The sequence below is a fragment of the Pholcus phalangioides genome, unplaced genomic scaffold (genome assembly GCF_987345545.1).
Source record: "Pholcus phalangioides strain wild (caught in Gottingen) unplaced genomic scaffold, Ppha-v1.0 ptg000004l_1, whole genome shotgun sequence".
Taxonomy (NCBI): domain Eukaryota; kingdom Metazoa; phylum Arthropoda; class Arachnida; order Araneae; family Pholcidae; genus Pholcus; species Pholcus phalangioides.
Genome location: NW_028301597.1, coordinates 33,754,225 through 33,770,760, shown reverse-complemented (window position 1 = coordinate 33,770,760; position 16,536 = coordinate 33,754,225). Strand labels below are relative to the sequence as shown.

General features: G+C 37.9%; 1 protein-coding gene across 1 annotated transcript in view; it reads left to right on the top strand.

Moving 5' to 3' along the window:
• LOC149087121 (sodium channel protein 1 brain-like) overlaps positions 1-16,536 on the top strand; it is a 146,150-nt gene that overhangs the window by 105,328 nt on the left and 24,286 nt on the right. The window contains exons 19-20 of the mRNA XM_089231369.1: positions 904-1,077; positions 5,800-5,919. Of these exons, the coding sequence (XP_089087495.1) occupies positions 904-1,077; positions 5,800-5,919 (294 nt within the window). The remainder of the gene's footprint in view (positions 1-903; positions 1,078-5,799; positions 5,920-16,536) is intronic.

The window sequence follows — 16,536 nt, the reverse complement described above, 5'->3', positions numbered from 1 at the left end:
CGTTCAAAACTTGTGTGGTGTGTGTGTTCCCCCTCCCCCATCCCCGCAATCAACCTGAGAGCATCCCCAAACACATTTTCATTCATATCTCTGATTTTTATACTTACAGCGATGAAATTTTTATCTTTAGGGCAAATGCAATGCGATAAATCAGATAAGATGGGAGAAAATTAGGGTTTATTCTGAAGATTTTGAAGTTTGAACAATAATAAATATGTAGATGACCCCTCATCAAGACAAATTGCATGTAGTCGGGTAGAATATCACAAACCATAATTTTTGGTGAAAACCTCTTCATTCTACAATTTTTTAGAACCCAAGATATCGCCAGCATTCGGTTAAAAGCTGTGGGTACTGTACATACATGTTTAAGTTAGATATTTTGAGGTTGTGGAAAAAGTAAATTCAATTTTGCCCAAAAAACTTGAATTTTTTGGAAAAACCTGCTAGGGCTGGGTTTTTTATTTAAAAAAAACGCTTTTTACAACCCTGGCCTGAAGGTACTCAAACATAGTGAAAGAGTATAACCTACAGCAGTCAGGTCAAGAAATTTTGAGAATTAAAAAATGTTTACTTTTGCTGTTGTGACCTTGTTGTATTATTGCTATAATTCTAGCTTGACATTAGCTTAGCAATTTTAACAATCACACATGTACATGTTTATCATAGATTTTAATATTTATGAATCTAATGATCCCGAATTTGGATCATCAGTAGAACACAAGGGGGGAATATTTTTTTAATGAACCTGCCGCAACATTTTTAAATCTGATTTCCTTATTTCTACTCTTATTGAAAACAATATCTCATAAAATATGAAAAAAATTCTGTATTGAAATTGTTATTGATTTATTCATTTATTTTTCACACATTTATTACAGTTTCTTCATTTCTCTCGCATAGTATTTTAGGACTGAAGATATGCAGTCTGATCAGAGATGGAATCATATTTTTTGGATTTTGGATGAAATATTCACTGTGATATTTCTCATAGAAACCATTCTAAGGATGATTGCAATGGGTCTTAATGGTTACTTCACTGACTCATGGAATGTGATGGATTTCCTCATAGTCACTGTGAGTTGTTTTTCCATTGTATTTCTTTGCTGAAAATCATTTAAATTTATTCCTCTTTTCATTTTACCTGTCTGAAAACTACAAGGATTCATTGTGACCAATATAATTTGTTTTCATTTCAAATGTTACTTGAATATAATTTTGGTGTTTTTTTTCTTACAGTTCTGTGCTTTTTTTTAACTTTGCGATGTCCTAAAATTTAAGTTGATGACTATTTTTAAAACAGTGCTGCACTTTCCTTCCGCTGTTTTCAATGTAACCTAATATGGTGGGGAGAAGTTGTTCAAGTACAGGCGAAACAGCCATATCTTTAACTTATGGGTGCAAATACAGTCATATTTGCTTATAATTGTTCCTAATGTGTGGTTATGTGTGAGTACAGACAAAAATAATGATTGGCAAATTAACGGATTTATTTAACGAAAGCATATTGATCTCTGCTAGAAATCATTGAGAAATTAAAGTCCAAGAAATTGAAATTTTCATGTCTAAGATATAGTGACAAAAACAACGCAAACATTATACTGACACTCATAATGCTAATAAAGAAGAATGCAGGATCCCAACAGTAGACATTAAATAATGTCTATATGATTTGTCCTGTGGATCTCTAATGGAGAGTTTGAGAAATCGATTGCAGCCTGATTATTGCATGATAAATTTCATTGTCATTTTTAACCCTATTGGTCTACATTCTTTGACTATTTTTATCCAAATTACTTCTTTAGCAGATTCAGTAAGTGAAATATATTCTGCCTCCATTGTTGACAGGCTTACAGATTTATGCTTGAAGGTACGCCAAAAAATGGGAGATCTGTCAATTAAAATCAGTGTACCTCCCATAGAGATGTTGTCAATCTCTACTGGCTGCGAAATCAGGAAAACAATTTATGTTAATACTTCTGACTTTTGACAAGTTTAATTTATAATCCTTTGTATATTGTACATATTCTAATAATTTTAATAAACAGTTACAATGTCTAATTCGTGGGTTTTCTTGAAATTGGGATAAAATATTTACTGCATAACAGATGTCCGGTCTGGTTCTAACTACAATAAATGAAAGGCAACCCAAAATATTTCTGTATGGAAATTTTGACATTTCTTTTATCTGGTTGGTATTCATTTGATGGAGAATCAAGTTAGATAGGATTTGACTTTTGGCAATTGATAATGTTGACAATTTGAAATTATACTTAGGAAACATTTTACATATTTTATCAATATATGAACTCTCTGATGGATAGATAAGAAACCATCAGTTTCTTCAAATTCAATACCTAACATTTTTTTGTTTTTACCCAACACAGGGATTCTACCATCACGGGAAAGTCACGAAATTTGAGTGAAGGTCACAGACTTTTTTTTATTCTCCTTTTTTTCGATTTTTTCCCTAAAATCTAGGCTTTGGAGACGCTGTGGTATAGCATTTCTTACAGTACAAAAGTATTTCTTTCTTTCCTCAGGTTTTTTTTTTTTTTGCCCGGAGGGATGGATGGGTGAGTAGCAACAGAAAAGAGCAATGCCAATATGTAGTCACCCTACATTGGGACAGACATTAGATGGGGTGGGGCAAAAGATATTTAGACTGGATGAACAAAAAATAACTTTTCTTTCTTTCTTTGTCTGAACCTTTCACGTCTGTAATATTCCCCCCCCCCTTAAAGCAGTATTCTCATGATCGTGTGATAATTCCTAGAGGAGGGGGAGACTGTAATAGACCCAAAAATAGGCAGTCCTCTTGGGAGCAATATTGGTTTTCTGTAGAAACGAATTATCTTCCTCCACATTGTGGAGCAGGACTGTTGGATCTTTGGCAGGTCCGCAAGCCAGAGTTTTCACTGTGGGGTGCTCTGTAGTAAATTTTGAAAAAATAATGATGGCAATTGTCCCGGGCCTTAGGGTTGCAGCCCTGTTAGCCCCATCCTTGTGGGGGAGAGGTAAAAGGGTACCGATTTTTTCTCCCATGAAAGAATTTTTTTTAAATTTACCATCCATTTTTTTATTTTTATTGCGTCTATCTTTACCAACTAGCTATAGCTAATGACAAAATCGTACAGTATATACATGCAAGAGAGTTAAAGAGAGGATCAACATCGGACTCATTCACCATTAATTGTGTTGCGACATATCTTTCAGGCCGAATTTAAAGGAGTACTACAGTGCTTCCGAAAGTGTGCATAGGGGCTCCTAGGAACTTTGTGGCAAGCTCAAAATATGGATTTGTGTTCACAAAACCTATGCTTTAAAGTGGTTGTTTTATATGGTGAAAAACTGCTAAACTTCTTGGGAAGCCATGAACCATGAATTATGCAAGGGAGGCACCTGCAAAAGACAACCATTGGAATACGGTAACAAGATCGATATCTATACCAGAGGTCTTTAACATTTTTCCAGTTGTGAGCACTTCCTGTACCCATCATCAAAAGAAGAGCACTCTTACGTCATGTTTGACATACGAATGCATGAAATCCGGATGATTTTAATAATTGAATGTAATTTGCACAAGGTGTTTAAATGAAACGTTGATCAAGTGTTTGCAAGCACAGAATCGGACACGAATATTAAGCACTCTGGGTGCTCGTGAGCAACGAATCGAAGATGCCTAATCTAGACGACACCTAAGCATGACGATAGATAGAGCACGTAACAAGCGTCTAATATTGGACTTCGAAAAATGTGAATAGGAAAAGAAATATGTGAAATCCGTCCTTCAAAAGGGCTCTTCGTTGGTCTAGACAGTGTTCCTCAACTGCTGGGCCCTGGCATCCGCCAAACTGGGCCGTGAGTGGTTTATCGCTTCATTTTTATCCATTTATTTCCCATTAATCATGTGTATGGCTGGGCCTTCCAATCAGGAAAAAGTCGTCAACCATGCCAGGATTCCAAAAATTGTGAACCATATCCTCCAATAAAGCCCATAAGCTGAGATCTTTGACGGGCTCCCGTATAGTGAATTGATAGTGTGAAAAAAAAATTGAGAATTATCTTGGGTCCCTGGACTGAAACCCATGTCAGCCCCCTACTCTGCTTCCCTGCATGAGTGAATGGGGCATTGACTGTCAGAATTAAAAAATCGGCCTGATTATGTTTGCACCCTTACACAATGGCTTCTGTATATAAGAAACGTTTCTTTTCATTTTTTTATTTTACCTGTGGCAGTGTTTTGTCTGTGCCCAGTAATGCAATCAGTAAAGAAATTGGCCCATTTCTATTGCACATTTTCTATTTAGATGGTGTTTTCTTCTGATGCACATCCCTTTCTGGCAATGCGCGTGAATTCTGACAGCAAACTGCCGATTTTGACAGTCGGCGCCGATTGTTCAACCAATCGAACAAACTGCTCGATCACTTAAATTTCGCTCCATTCAACATTGTTCGTCTCTTTTGCTCTGTTTTGAGCCCACTATTGCTAAGCATCACAGCACGTTGCATTGTGACATGGCTGTTGTGTACACGGTTTAATATCGATCAATAGTTTTGCGTCCGCAGGACGTGTATTCAAGTTGCGCTGTAGTGCCCATGGAACTTGTTTTGGGAAGTTTCGTCATAGGTGCCGAAGGAACTGATACGAGAAAAAATGGGGGGATTTTAGGGTTTGCAGACATACATATATACTACTCAAGACTGCATGCTGTGATGGCAACCTCGCAATATGGAAGGCATGGATGGGGATAGAGAGAGGGAGAGTGATAGGAACAATTGCACCCCCCCCCCCCCATTGAAAAAATATATATATATTGGCATAAGCAGAAGAGCAGAAGATGTTGATTTGCTCCCTCCCTCCCTGTTGGCGAAACAACCTGTAGCAGCATATGCTTTTGTGGGGATGGCTTATGTGGCTTTAGCCCTTAGGGTCCAGTTCCTATGGGGTGTTGTACCTAAATCTTTAAACTTAAAAGTTTTTTTAGGAATTTAAAAAGAGTGAGTTTTTTTTCTCCCACTGTATTGTGGTTGGAGGCTTTGTTTCCCCCCCCCCTCCATCGTGTTAAAGCTCAACATTCAGCACTATTGAGAGGCTTCATTCCAATGTTGGCATGTCTGTATGTGCAGGGATGGGCTTAAGTATTTTGCGGCCAGGTGCGAAAAAAAATTGCGGCCCCTCTGAACAGAGGTTTTTTAATACCCCAGGGTGTTCATGGATACTCTGGTGCCCGAGAATGACTGTAAAACTCCTTCGTAGTCATATAAAAATTCCATTTGGCAATAAATATGGACAAAAGTGTCCGCTTTCCAGTGGAAAAATTGCAAGTGCTTCCCCAGGCACTCAAAAATTTGGGGCTCTCCGGACTAGAAAACCGATTATCTCTTAAAACCTTAGAGGTTCTCTATCTTGGACTGAATTTTAAGCTAATTGCTTTGCTAAGAAGTTGAAGTCAAAATGTAATAAAAGCATTTTTATCCCTTTTTATTTTATCCCCCCTAACAATGCCCAAATGTTTCAATTACTAATTAGTATCTACAATTAGGCTTTTTTACATGCAACAGTGGCAAGTGTATGGTGAGAGTAGATTAAACAAGTGGGAAAACCATGGAGCAGCACAGTTAAAGGCCACTACACACTACCCTACCATGATTTTGTCTGACATGAGGAATTCTGCTTCATGAGAATTATGTGATTTGGAAGTATTATTTCTATGTCATGCACAAGAATCTGATCTAATTTAAACATTCATAAGTTTGATTTATTAATAAAAGTTTTTTTATTTTAATTATTTACAGCTTTCGTTAATAGATATATTATTTGTTTTAAATCACCATGATGCTAATGAACTGGGAAGTTTGAAGGTCGTGAGAATATTACGTCCTTTGCGATTTGTTTCGCAATGGCAAGGTGTTCAGGTATATTCTTTACATAATACGTTTAAATGATGTGATGTAATGTTTTTAAATTTAATAATAGAGGAAATTGTTAGGTACAGTGAAATTTTTTCTGCATTGGCGAAGCTTTCATGTCGTACACCATTTTGAAAATGTTTTCAATCATATATGCTCGTTTTGAGTAAAAATCATTTGTGCTCATTCTTTGTCAGTAGGTGTTAACCCATGTTATTAAAATACATATGTATAATAACACATCAGTACATACAATATCTCTATTTATTTTGTAATTTGGGAATCACAATATTCATATATTCAGATGAATTTTTTTTTTACTTTTAAAATGCAATAGAACTCAAAATTTTTTCTATAGCCGCATGAAATTGAAGGTGGTGGAATGTTGTCATTTTAAATTAAGTTAGTATAGATGAGAAAGTCGTAAAACAGAGTTTTAACATGGTCCCGTGAACATTGTATAAATGCAACTCTACTATATTTGCAGTAGAAGAAAAATGTTATTCATGTGATTTTCCCTTACCCTTCTTAATATTACCCCATGCAATATATTCTACTATATTTATAACTCTACTAAGTTTCTTCTTCTCTCTTCTCTTTTAACTCTACTATATTTGCAGTAGAAGAAAAATGTTATTCGTGTGATTTTCCCTTCCCCTTCTTAATATTACCCCATGCAATATATTTTTCCCCTGACAAAGTTTATAGAAAATTCAATGTGTTCTATGAAGAATTTTTCTCATATTCAGGATACAGTACAACTTCGGTCAACAAGCAATTTGCAAAATGAGCAAAAATTCTGCTTTTTTTTTTTTTTTTTTCATTTCACATTATCACAACTAAACTGATGATTTATCGTTTTGTCCTCGCTTGTACTGGGGCCTTGTCAGTAATATTCTTCCCTACAGTCTCCGATCAGCGTATCTCACTCAAAAAATTGACACGCATACGAGTATGACTGTTGTTGTAAGCGCACTCAACACCTCTCCCCCCCCCCCCGAAACCACAAACCACACATAAATACATAGAAGCAACACATGTGTTCTCTTTTCCCTCGCCAGGGAATTCCACAGCGCACTTGTGTACTGAATAAGTACTTGTTATGCAACACAATCACAATTTTTTCTGTCACCTGAGACAGACAATGTGTCCCTGAGCCAATGAAAACCCCTTACAGATATCAGGCGATTGCCTTTGACCAATAGCAGGCTTTTCACCGACTTGGTGTGTGAACACGAGGCTTTTCGCCAGAGAGATTCTGGGAGTTGGTCGGCCAACGTGTCTCAGTTGAGTATGCTGTAACTTCTCCCTAACCCCAGGTCGAGAGCCCCCTAATGTAAGGGTGGGGTTAAGACCTCTCGCAGAGATGACAGTGAGTGATTCAAACTTTAATATTGATTATCATGTGATCCTTTTTTGTATAAATCATAATTGAATGTGAGTGCCCTTGTTCGATTATATTCTATATTGCGTTTAGTGTAATGCACCACGACTAATGGTTACCACAAATGAATAAAATTAACTTCTACTTCTCTATTTGAAAGTGAAGTAGTATTATTTTCGCAATGTCCTTTTCATAAATTTTTTCATCACATTAAACCGCTTTTCGACACTGTCAGTCGACTGCTTTTACAAGGGGACACCAGTATCGATTGGTAAGGGACAATTCTAGGTTATAGTGTCAGGAAGTTTTCTGTAATTGGGTTGTTAAGAAATGGAATCGCTTACCCCTGGAGGTAGTAAAGTCTAATACAATTGACACGTTTAAAAAGAAATATGATAAACATGTTGGGTAAATCCAGAAGCTATCCATACTTAGAATTAGACAACCATAAGTATTCTTTATGGGCATTGTATAATATTTTATCATGTGTATTTATGGTTTTTAATTGCATGTTTAATTGGGTTGTTGTATTTTTTAATTATATGACACCCATATTTGTTATGGGCATCTTTTTCTCAGCCACCTCGTTGAGCATTTTGCCCGTTGTGGCATTGTATTTGTATTTAAAACTAGATGCATCATTCTAACATTGCATATGTGTGCTTGAAGCTTTTTTCAAGTTCTGTTTGGAGAAAACTGGGCTGATTGTAAATTGAATGTGACTTTGAGGTGCTAGCTCATGAACAGGAATCACAATTTGTCCAAGAGATTGTGACCTTGTGGGAAGGCCATGGGACAAAAGGTGAATGAGGATGACATTCAAGAACTAGTGGAAGAACATGGCCAGTAGTTGACTGTAGATGAACTGATGGATTTCCTTTGCGCACAACAGCAAGGGTTTATGGATGGTATCTCATCTGAGGAAGAGAGAAGTGAGAGAAGTCCCTCACTTCATATGAGATTAGAGAGATTTATTTATAAAATGTGGGAATCTCTGTGTAAAATTTTGAAGGAAAAACATTTGAAATAAAAGGCATATACAGTTAATTCAGGATAAGTTGAATTCCCATAAAATACTCGTATCTGTTGGAGTTGAAGTTTTCTCTCAGCTCTAGAACTTATTCCTGTAAGTCATACTTTCCAAAACTTTTGTCATGTGAATACATCTTTCAAATCATCTGACAATACTGGGAGCATTAGTAAAGAGTTGTGTAACAAAATCCTTTTAACACTCATTTGTCAAAAAGTAGTCAGAATATATGTTTTTTTTTATGTCTGTGGGTAGATCTTGTTGAAACAAATCCAATGATGCTACTCTGGTTTTAATATTTCTTCCAGTCTGGGCACCAGGCTCATGGCCCGCTTTCACAATGAAATTGTTTTGCGCTGGATTTTGAGAGGTTCACAATGCAAATAGAAGCCTGTAGTGTCATGATAGGCATTTTTGAGACAAATCTAATGACACTCTTGTTTTAATACCTCTTTTGGTCTGTGCACCAGGCTCGTGGCCCGCTTTGTGACATACCTGCCACATTTCTGCTTTGTCTGTCATCTTATAAAACTTTAAAGTTCAGAAATAGGCTTCACTCACCTTAAAAAATGGCTCAGCTTGTAACATGACAGTAACCAGCAACAGCGTGTAAACAGAAAAAATAATCGACACAATAGCACATATTTCTTATAGAGTTTCCCTCCATATATGGCAACCATGGCAGTCACGGCGCAACTGGTCTGGCAGCCGGGGAAATAGAGGGAAATGTCATGGGAAAATAGAGGGAACGACCTCTTGCGCCATGGTCAAGGTTGTCAGGACCAACTCATGAGTTCACACAGGAATAGAAATAATCATGTTGTTAGGATCAACTACATTATCAATGGAGTTGTTAACTGAAAACAGGAATGAAAAATAAAACACTGCAAAAGTATGGGCATCTGTAGCCACCCACGCCTTAATACAATTACAACCAGATAGCTTATTTCCTTACAGCTTACCCAACAAAATTGTTTTACGCTATATCTTGGGATGTTCACAATGCAAATAAAAGAGAATGATATCTTCTGTTAAATATTCCAAAGAGGAATCCGATGATACGGGATTCACAGCATACTCCAATTTTTGTTCCATTACCCCTTCTTCAAAATTTTGGTCTACGTCAAAACATCGCAAACTAAAACATTGCCCATCAAAACACTGCTGTGACAAAAACATCACTTGTCAAACCATCACTGTGTCAAAAACATCACGGTCAATAAATACATCAAAACATTGCACACAGCAAAACATCGCAGGACAAAACATTGTTGACAAAACATTGCACGTCAAAGCATCGTACATCAAAACATCGCCTGAACTTGGCCCAGGAAAAAAGATTGCCACATGGAAAATTTTTTAATTGCAAATTTAATGGAAATTACCTCACCTCTTTTTTTTGTTCAACTGGTAACCAAAGGGTTGTGTCCAAAGCTGCATTAAGAGAGTGTATTAAACTTTCAAGCGGCTTTGGTTGTGACAAAGCCAAACTGTCTTGTGTGTGTTCGGCTGTTTCCACACCTATTCGTTTTCCCTCAATCCTTCGAATACAGCCTTTTTTGAATAATGGGCAATTAACAGGGTTCTTATCGATTCTGTATTATACAAAGGTTTTTTAAAAGTTGGCTGATGCGAATATTTATTTTGGAAAGAGAGAAAATTAAATTGCCTTCGGGGAATCAAACCCACGTCCTTTCACTTTCTGGGTGAAAGAACATGTTCAGTGCACACAAGCTCCAAGGAAAGATTGGGATATTCGTTGCCTCCGTAGTCCAGTGCGTTCATCCGGAAATTAAAAGGGTGTGGGTTTGTTTAAAGTGAAGCCCTATTTATATGATTCTCCCCCATTTATACAATTTTTTTTTTTTGCCTCGATAGCTTTATATACTTTTTAGAGTTAAAAACATTTCATTTATGATATTTTTGACGATGTTTTGACACAATACTCCAGACATCTTGAACCTGTTGCTCACGAGCACCATGGTGCTCCCTGAAGCACCCAGAGTGCTCGATTTTGTGCTTGCGAGCACTTAATCAACGTCCAGATTAAACACGTTTTACAAATTTAAGCCAAGGATAAAAATCATCCTAATTTTTCATGCATTCGTATATCAAACTTGCCGTAAGGGTGTTCTTCTCTTGATGATGAGGTACAGAGAGTGCTTACGACTAGAAAAAGTTTGAAGAACTCTGCAACTCTTACTCTTTGGGTTTGTAAGGGAAGGGGAGAGACGTGGAATTTTTTCCTGAGAAAGTTACCAACCTTCAAAAAGCATTAATTAACAGAAATAAATGAAAATAGTATGCAAAGGATATTTCAATTCAATATTTTAATTTTTTTTACGAGAATGTCTAAAAAAAAAAAATCGATGTTCAAGCCTCCCCCCCCCCTTCCTGCGCATGCCTCTGGAGAACACTAGCTACACACTCAGACTGTTAGTGCTGGAATAGATCTCTGCAACAGGATAAGTTCATTGGCAGAACCCCTGGCGTTCATTCGCATGCTTCTGGATGATATAATACATAAATATAGTTGAACTTGGTGAATTCGAATTTCAAGGGGACGACAGAAAAGTTCTAATTCATGTCATCAACATGGGATGACTATACTTTTATAAAAAAATGCTTTTACACTGTGTTCCAAAAGTTTATGGAATCTCAAAAAAGTCATTTTTCAGACGCTCCCCAAAACAAATGCATGAATGTTTGAAAAATATTGTATTACAGACCAGATGCTATTGGAAAAACCATAAGTTCTCTGCCCCCTTAAAATTTAACCAAAAAGAGGAATGATTTCCTAGTGAGCCTCTATATATATGTATTTTTGTGCGCCTTGGCTCCTATCTAGGATTGTTAAAGATGTGTGTCCACATTAAGTTTGGAGGCCGCCCATACCATCACTGAATCTCCACTGTGATGTTTGCTGAAGTATGGGCATAGCTTTTCCTTCAAATGGAAAAATAACTTGTATATGCATTGGGGCCATCTAAGTTACATTTTTTTCCATCACTGAAAATAACATTAATCCATTTGTCTCCATCAGCTACGTGATTTCGAGCTCACTCTAACCTCTCGAAATGTGGTGTGTTGTGTGTTTGTGAATATGGTGCTTTGAGAGTTACTAGTTCACGAACAATTTTTATATGAACCATAAAACAAGTTTTTGTAATTCTTTTTAAGACTTAACTGATGATATGTTCCAACCAGAAACCTAAGCAGTTCCACAAACAAACATCACATTTGTAAACACCATTCTTTTTATCATCCTATCACAGTGTGAAGTTGTATATTGAGGCAGTGGCGTAGCCAGGTTTTGGTCCATGGGGGAGCGAAATTGTGAAAGGCGCCATTTTTTTGTTCTTGCTTAAGGCGCAAACTTAAAATTATGCATTAGTGGAAAGAACTTTAAATTTCCCAATTTAAACAAATCAAATTTTGTTTTCAGTTGATGTTATTTTTCAAATTAAATTAATTACCTTTCAATTGTGTGATTATTATATTTTAATTTTTTAATTAATTTTAAATTCCATTTTACGTTTCATGTACTTAAACAAATGCAAACACCAAAACAACTGGAAAGTCACCCTAAAAGATAGTTGTAAAAAAATTTAGATTAAAATATAAAAAATGGTAGGAGAAAAAATAAAAAGGAAAAAATATTTATTTATTTTCTCTTTCTCTAAAATTATTCCAAGGTATGAAAGTACAGAGAAATCTTCATGCTTCCATTTAATCAATTTTATCATGTTACACTCTTATTGTAAGCACGTATCACATGTACACTACTTCTACTCAATCGTACATGTACTTCCAAGACATTTCTCTTATGGAATTTCTAACAAATTAATGAATGCCGGACAGTTCTTTCTTATATTATGCTTGAGCACATAACATATATATGATGTCATAGTTATGCATGGGTTTCAGTTCAAGAAGTTTTGCCATCTGTCTTCCGTATTAGAAGTAAAACTGGCGGATGCCTGAAGTTTCGTGTTATGCAAATACCACGGTGAAAGCATGTCTGTTCTCTACGGAAAGGCTTTCTAAACTAAATAACGGTTAGCATTCGTATCTAGAAATTGGAAAGAAAAATACTCGCTTCAGTCAACCGCCACTGTGCAACTAGTGGGGTTCAAACCGGGATGAATCCACCATGATGCCCACACGATCACAGTGCTTATCACATACTACTAGATTGCAGACGCACAAGCATAGGGTGGCCTGAATCCAAAAAGGTTTAGGAGCCACTGCTTTAAAGGAATTAGTGTGCGCCAGAAATTGTCGCATGTGTCCGTAATCTATTTAAGTATCTCTGAAGCGTGTTTGTAATGCCACTGCTCATCTTCCGAATCAAAGTGAAAGTGGCAGGTGTATGAATCGATTGAAATATTTTTTTATGTTTTATTATCTACCAGCTTCCTTTGGAGATACTATTTAAAGGGAAGTTTGGCTCGAAGTTGAAAAACTTAGAAAGGAATTGTGCATAGTATATGTATATTTATTTCTAGTGACCTAAATTCATGCGATGTGTTTTATAACAAATCAGAGAAGAATGGAAATATGTCGAGTGATGAGTGGTACAGCCTAGCGCAGGGGTTCTCATACTTTTCCCATCCGCGGTGCTCTGTTACTTTTATCAATGCCCATTAATGGCTCCCCAGAGCAGTTTAACAAAGAATCTCTTTGAAAAACCTTTGGGATACTCCATGTTGAATTTTGGCCCCTCGTAATTTGACCAGAGGGCCTTAGGGAAAGTGCTGAGAAATCTCGCGATGCCATAGTTCATATTAGAAAGTACCGTAAGCCCTCGGATAAGTGCTAATTGAAAAACAGTAGATAATATTTTGAGAGTAGACTTAACGTTTCGTGGCCACTTCTTGTTTTTCTGAAATAGTATATATATGTATCTTCACACACAGTTACTTTTAAACTTTCCTCGTAATACATAGACAATTCCAGGCCTGGTCCAGGTGTCTCAAGTGCAAAAAAGACTCATTATAAAGATGAGATCCAGTTAAAATTTTTGAGAGTGAACTGAACAGGTAGAGGGCCTTAGAAAAGTCCCTTTGATGCTCGTAAGACGGCCATGCGTAGACCATCAATGTGTTTTTGTGTGAAATAAAGAAACATATAACGCCCGAAAAATTCTGCGTTAAAAAAGCGATGAGTATATATAGTATATAGTGCATTTATATTATTTTATTTCGGAAATACTCAACGGATTCTCAAAGTGTGTGTGCTCGTGGCTTATCACCACTCTCTTTTGAGAGACGTCTTAACGCGTTGGTGTATTGATGCGTGCTCATTCAGTTCTTTGTAGTGAGGGGTTTTTTTACATTAGGCCAGGGGGTTCTCAAACTGTGCTCAGCAACACACTAGTGCGCCTCCAATCTTTGTCAGGTGCACCACAAAGCGGTGACCCTGACAAAGGTTTTTCGAAAATATTTTTTGTTAAACAGCTCTAGGGAGCAGGCGGAGCTCGTTGATAAGCATTAAATAGGGGGAAAGGGGCACTTCGGGTGGAAAAAGTTCAAGAACTCCCTGCGTCAGGCTATTCTAGGCAGTCACAGATAAATGATAAGTCGGGGGGGAGCCACGGGTGCCAAAAGTTTAAGAAACACTGGGTTAATTGAAGGGGAGATATACGCGTCATGAGTTAACAAACACACCGGCCATAACTTTTTCCAGGGAATAATTTCTCTAATTCGGCACACTGCTGTATATGCATAATGATGAAACTAACAGTGATTCATAGAAAAGAGAAATTACATCGTGAAAAAAGACAATGTTTCGGAAAAAGTCACATTTTGACATAAAACTATGCACTATCACCGTATAATATACACTATCTACCAATAAGTATTTGGACACCTATGACGATATCTGCGGTCCTGAGATACGTCACGCCCTCCGCCGGTATATATTGTGTAGGAAACAACATCAGCATTAGTCGCAAGCAAGATGCCGCGCAGTTGGGAGCTCTCTGATTTCGAGAAAGGTATAATTATCGGGTATCACAAAAATGACCGATCCTTAAGGGACATATCTAGCGAGCTGAAGTACCCAAAATCGACAGTGGGCTATGTGATTGTCGGAATTTGCCCCGAGTCGGCAGACCAACGAAACTGGGAGATAGAGACCGATGGGTGCTGTCCAGAGAAATTCGGAAGAACCGCACCCAACCGATGGCCCTAATCCGCGAGGAGTTTCAACAGGCATCCGGGAGTATTGTTTCAATGAATACCATCCGTAAGGAAGCACATCTGATTGGTTTTCATGGTCGTGCTGCTGCCCATAAGCCTTTGATCACAAAGTCCAACCGCGTTGCTCGGTTAATGTGGTGCAAAGCACATCGAAATTGCTCCGTAGATCAGTGGAAACGGGTTCTTTGGAGCGACGAATCAAGGTTTACCCTCTACCGTTCGGATGGCAGGGTCTGGGTCTGGCATCTGCCTGGGGAACGTCTCCTGCCAGAATGCATTGTGCCAACAGTCAAGTTCGGCTGAGGTGGAATTATGGTCTGGGGGTGTTTCTCCTGGTATGGACTGGGACCCTTGGTCCCCATTCATGGTAAGCTCAACGCCGATGCCTACTGCACTATTTTGGATGACAATGTGCTTCCTACGTTGTGGCAGTTTTATGGGATGGACCCCTGTTACTTCCAGGACAACAATGCCAGCTGTCATACTGCGAGGCTTGGTATGGTGCCAATGGGGTTCATCGAATGGACTGGCCTGCCCAGAGCCCAGACCTGAACCCTATCGAGAACCTCTGAGACGAGTTGGATTGCCGAATTAAGGGGTGCCCTACCCGTCCAAAATCGGTGAAGGAACTGACATGTCTTCTCCAAGCCGAGTGGAAGAAAATACCACTAGCCGTCACACAAGGACTTGTGGAAAGTATGCCCCGGAGGGTTCACGCTGTAATTGCCTCTCCTGGAGGCTCTACCAACTATTGATTTTGAATAAAGTTAGTTTTTCTTTTCTATCACAGGTGTCCAAATACTTATTGGTAGATAGTGTAGTACAATATATTGTTGTACAAATATAGAAGACTATAATTTCCTCTCCCATTCTCTACATATCAGAGCGCTATTCACCCAAGATTATAGGTTTTTATTTACCCACCTTTAAGAAAAACTCTTCCAGAACCCCCTGTTGTGCTCCAAAATCTTGGGTTTTTAGGGCTCAATAGCTCATAGTTGTTTTCCAACTGATCCTAGTCTTTGACATTACCCTATACACAAGCTAGTAGCTCTTGCCAAGGCACCTGCAGATAACATGGTATTTCTTGGCATATGAATCTAGTCTACTCCCCCATATAAAAAGTGGTATTTCTAGGAGCTCAAGCTCTACCTAAGGCACCCAAAGAAAAGGCAATACTTCTTGGAGCTTGAATCCTAGCCATTACTTCATAAGTTCAGTGATCTGTCCACAATAGGTTCCCGTGCCTAATTTCTTCAAAAGGCACCTTAGTCAATGCTCTTGGTGGCCCTTCAGAACAGAATGAACATTTCGTGAACGCCATGTAGTACCTATGAATGGTATTTGTAGGAGCTCTACCGAGAACGACCAATAGCAAGAGAAAAAAGTTAGAGCTAGAAGCGGGCAAGAGTCTGCCTTTTAATAAAGGTGGGGAACAGAGGCTGAGATCTGAACATGCTTCCAGATGAAGACCTTGAGAGCAATTGCCAAAAATGGTATAATAAAAACCCCCACTATCTTTTTTTCCTTCTTCTCTCAAGGATTAGTACAAACCCAATCACTATGAAACTGCAGGAGGCGCAAATATAAATGTAGATTTTTTTTTTCCTTTACTCATCATTTTAGTCAATGAAGGTAGAAAATGAAAAGCCAATATTTTTCAAGTTTTTTTAAAGATCAAAAGTCATTTACAAAAATAGGCGCCAATGTAGGCAAAATTTCGACTGGGAGAGCAATCGCTCCCTCTGCTTCCACCCCCCACCCCCCCACCCACCCCCCGGCTACGCCACTGTATTGAGGTCCAAAACGAAATTTTGGATGGTAAAGCGTCTTATTGGCTAAAACACAATGAAATATGCTTTTGTGACAATTTAGAGCCTTTGAAAAATATAGACTTAAAAAAATAGGCTTACTTTGCAACTTCAATCTCAAAATTTTGTTAATCTCAACCACAGAAAGCTATGTTACTTTTGCTGTCCAGCAAACAAAAGATTCTTCCACACCTT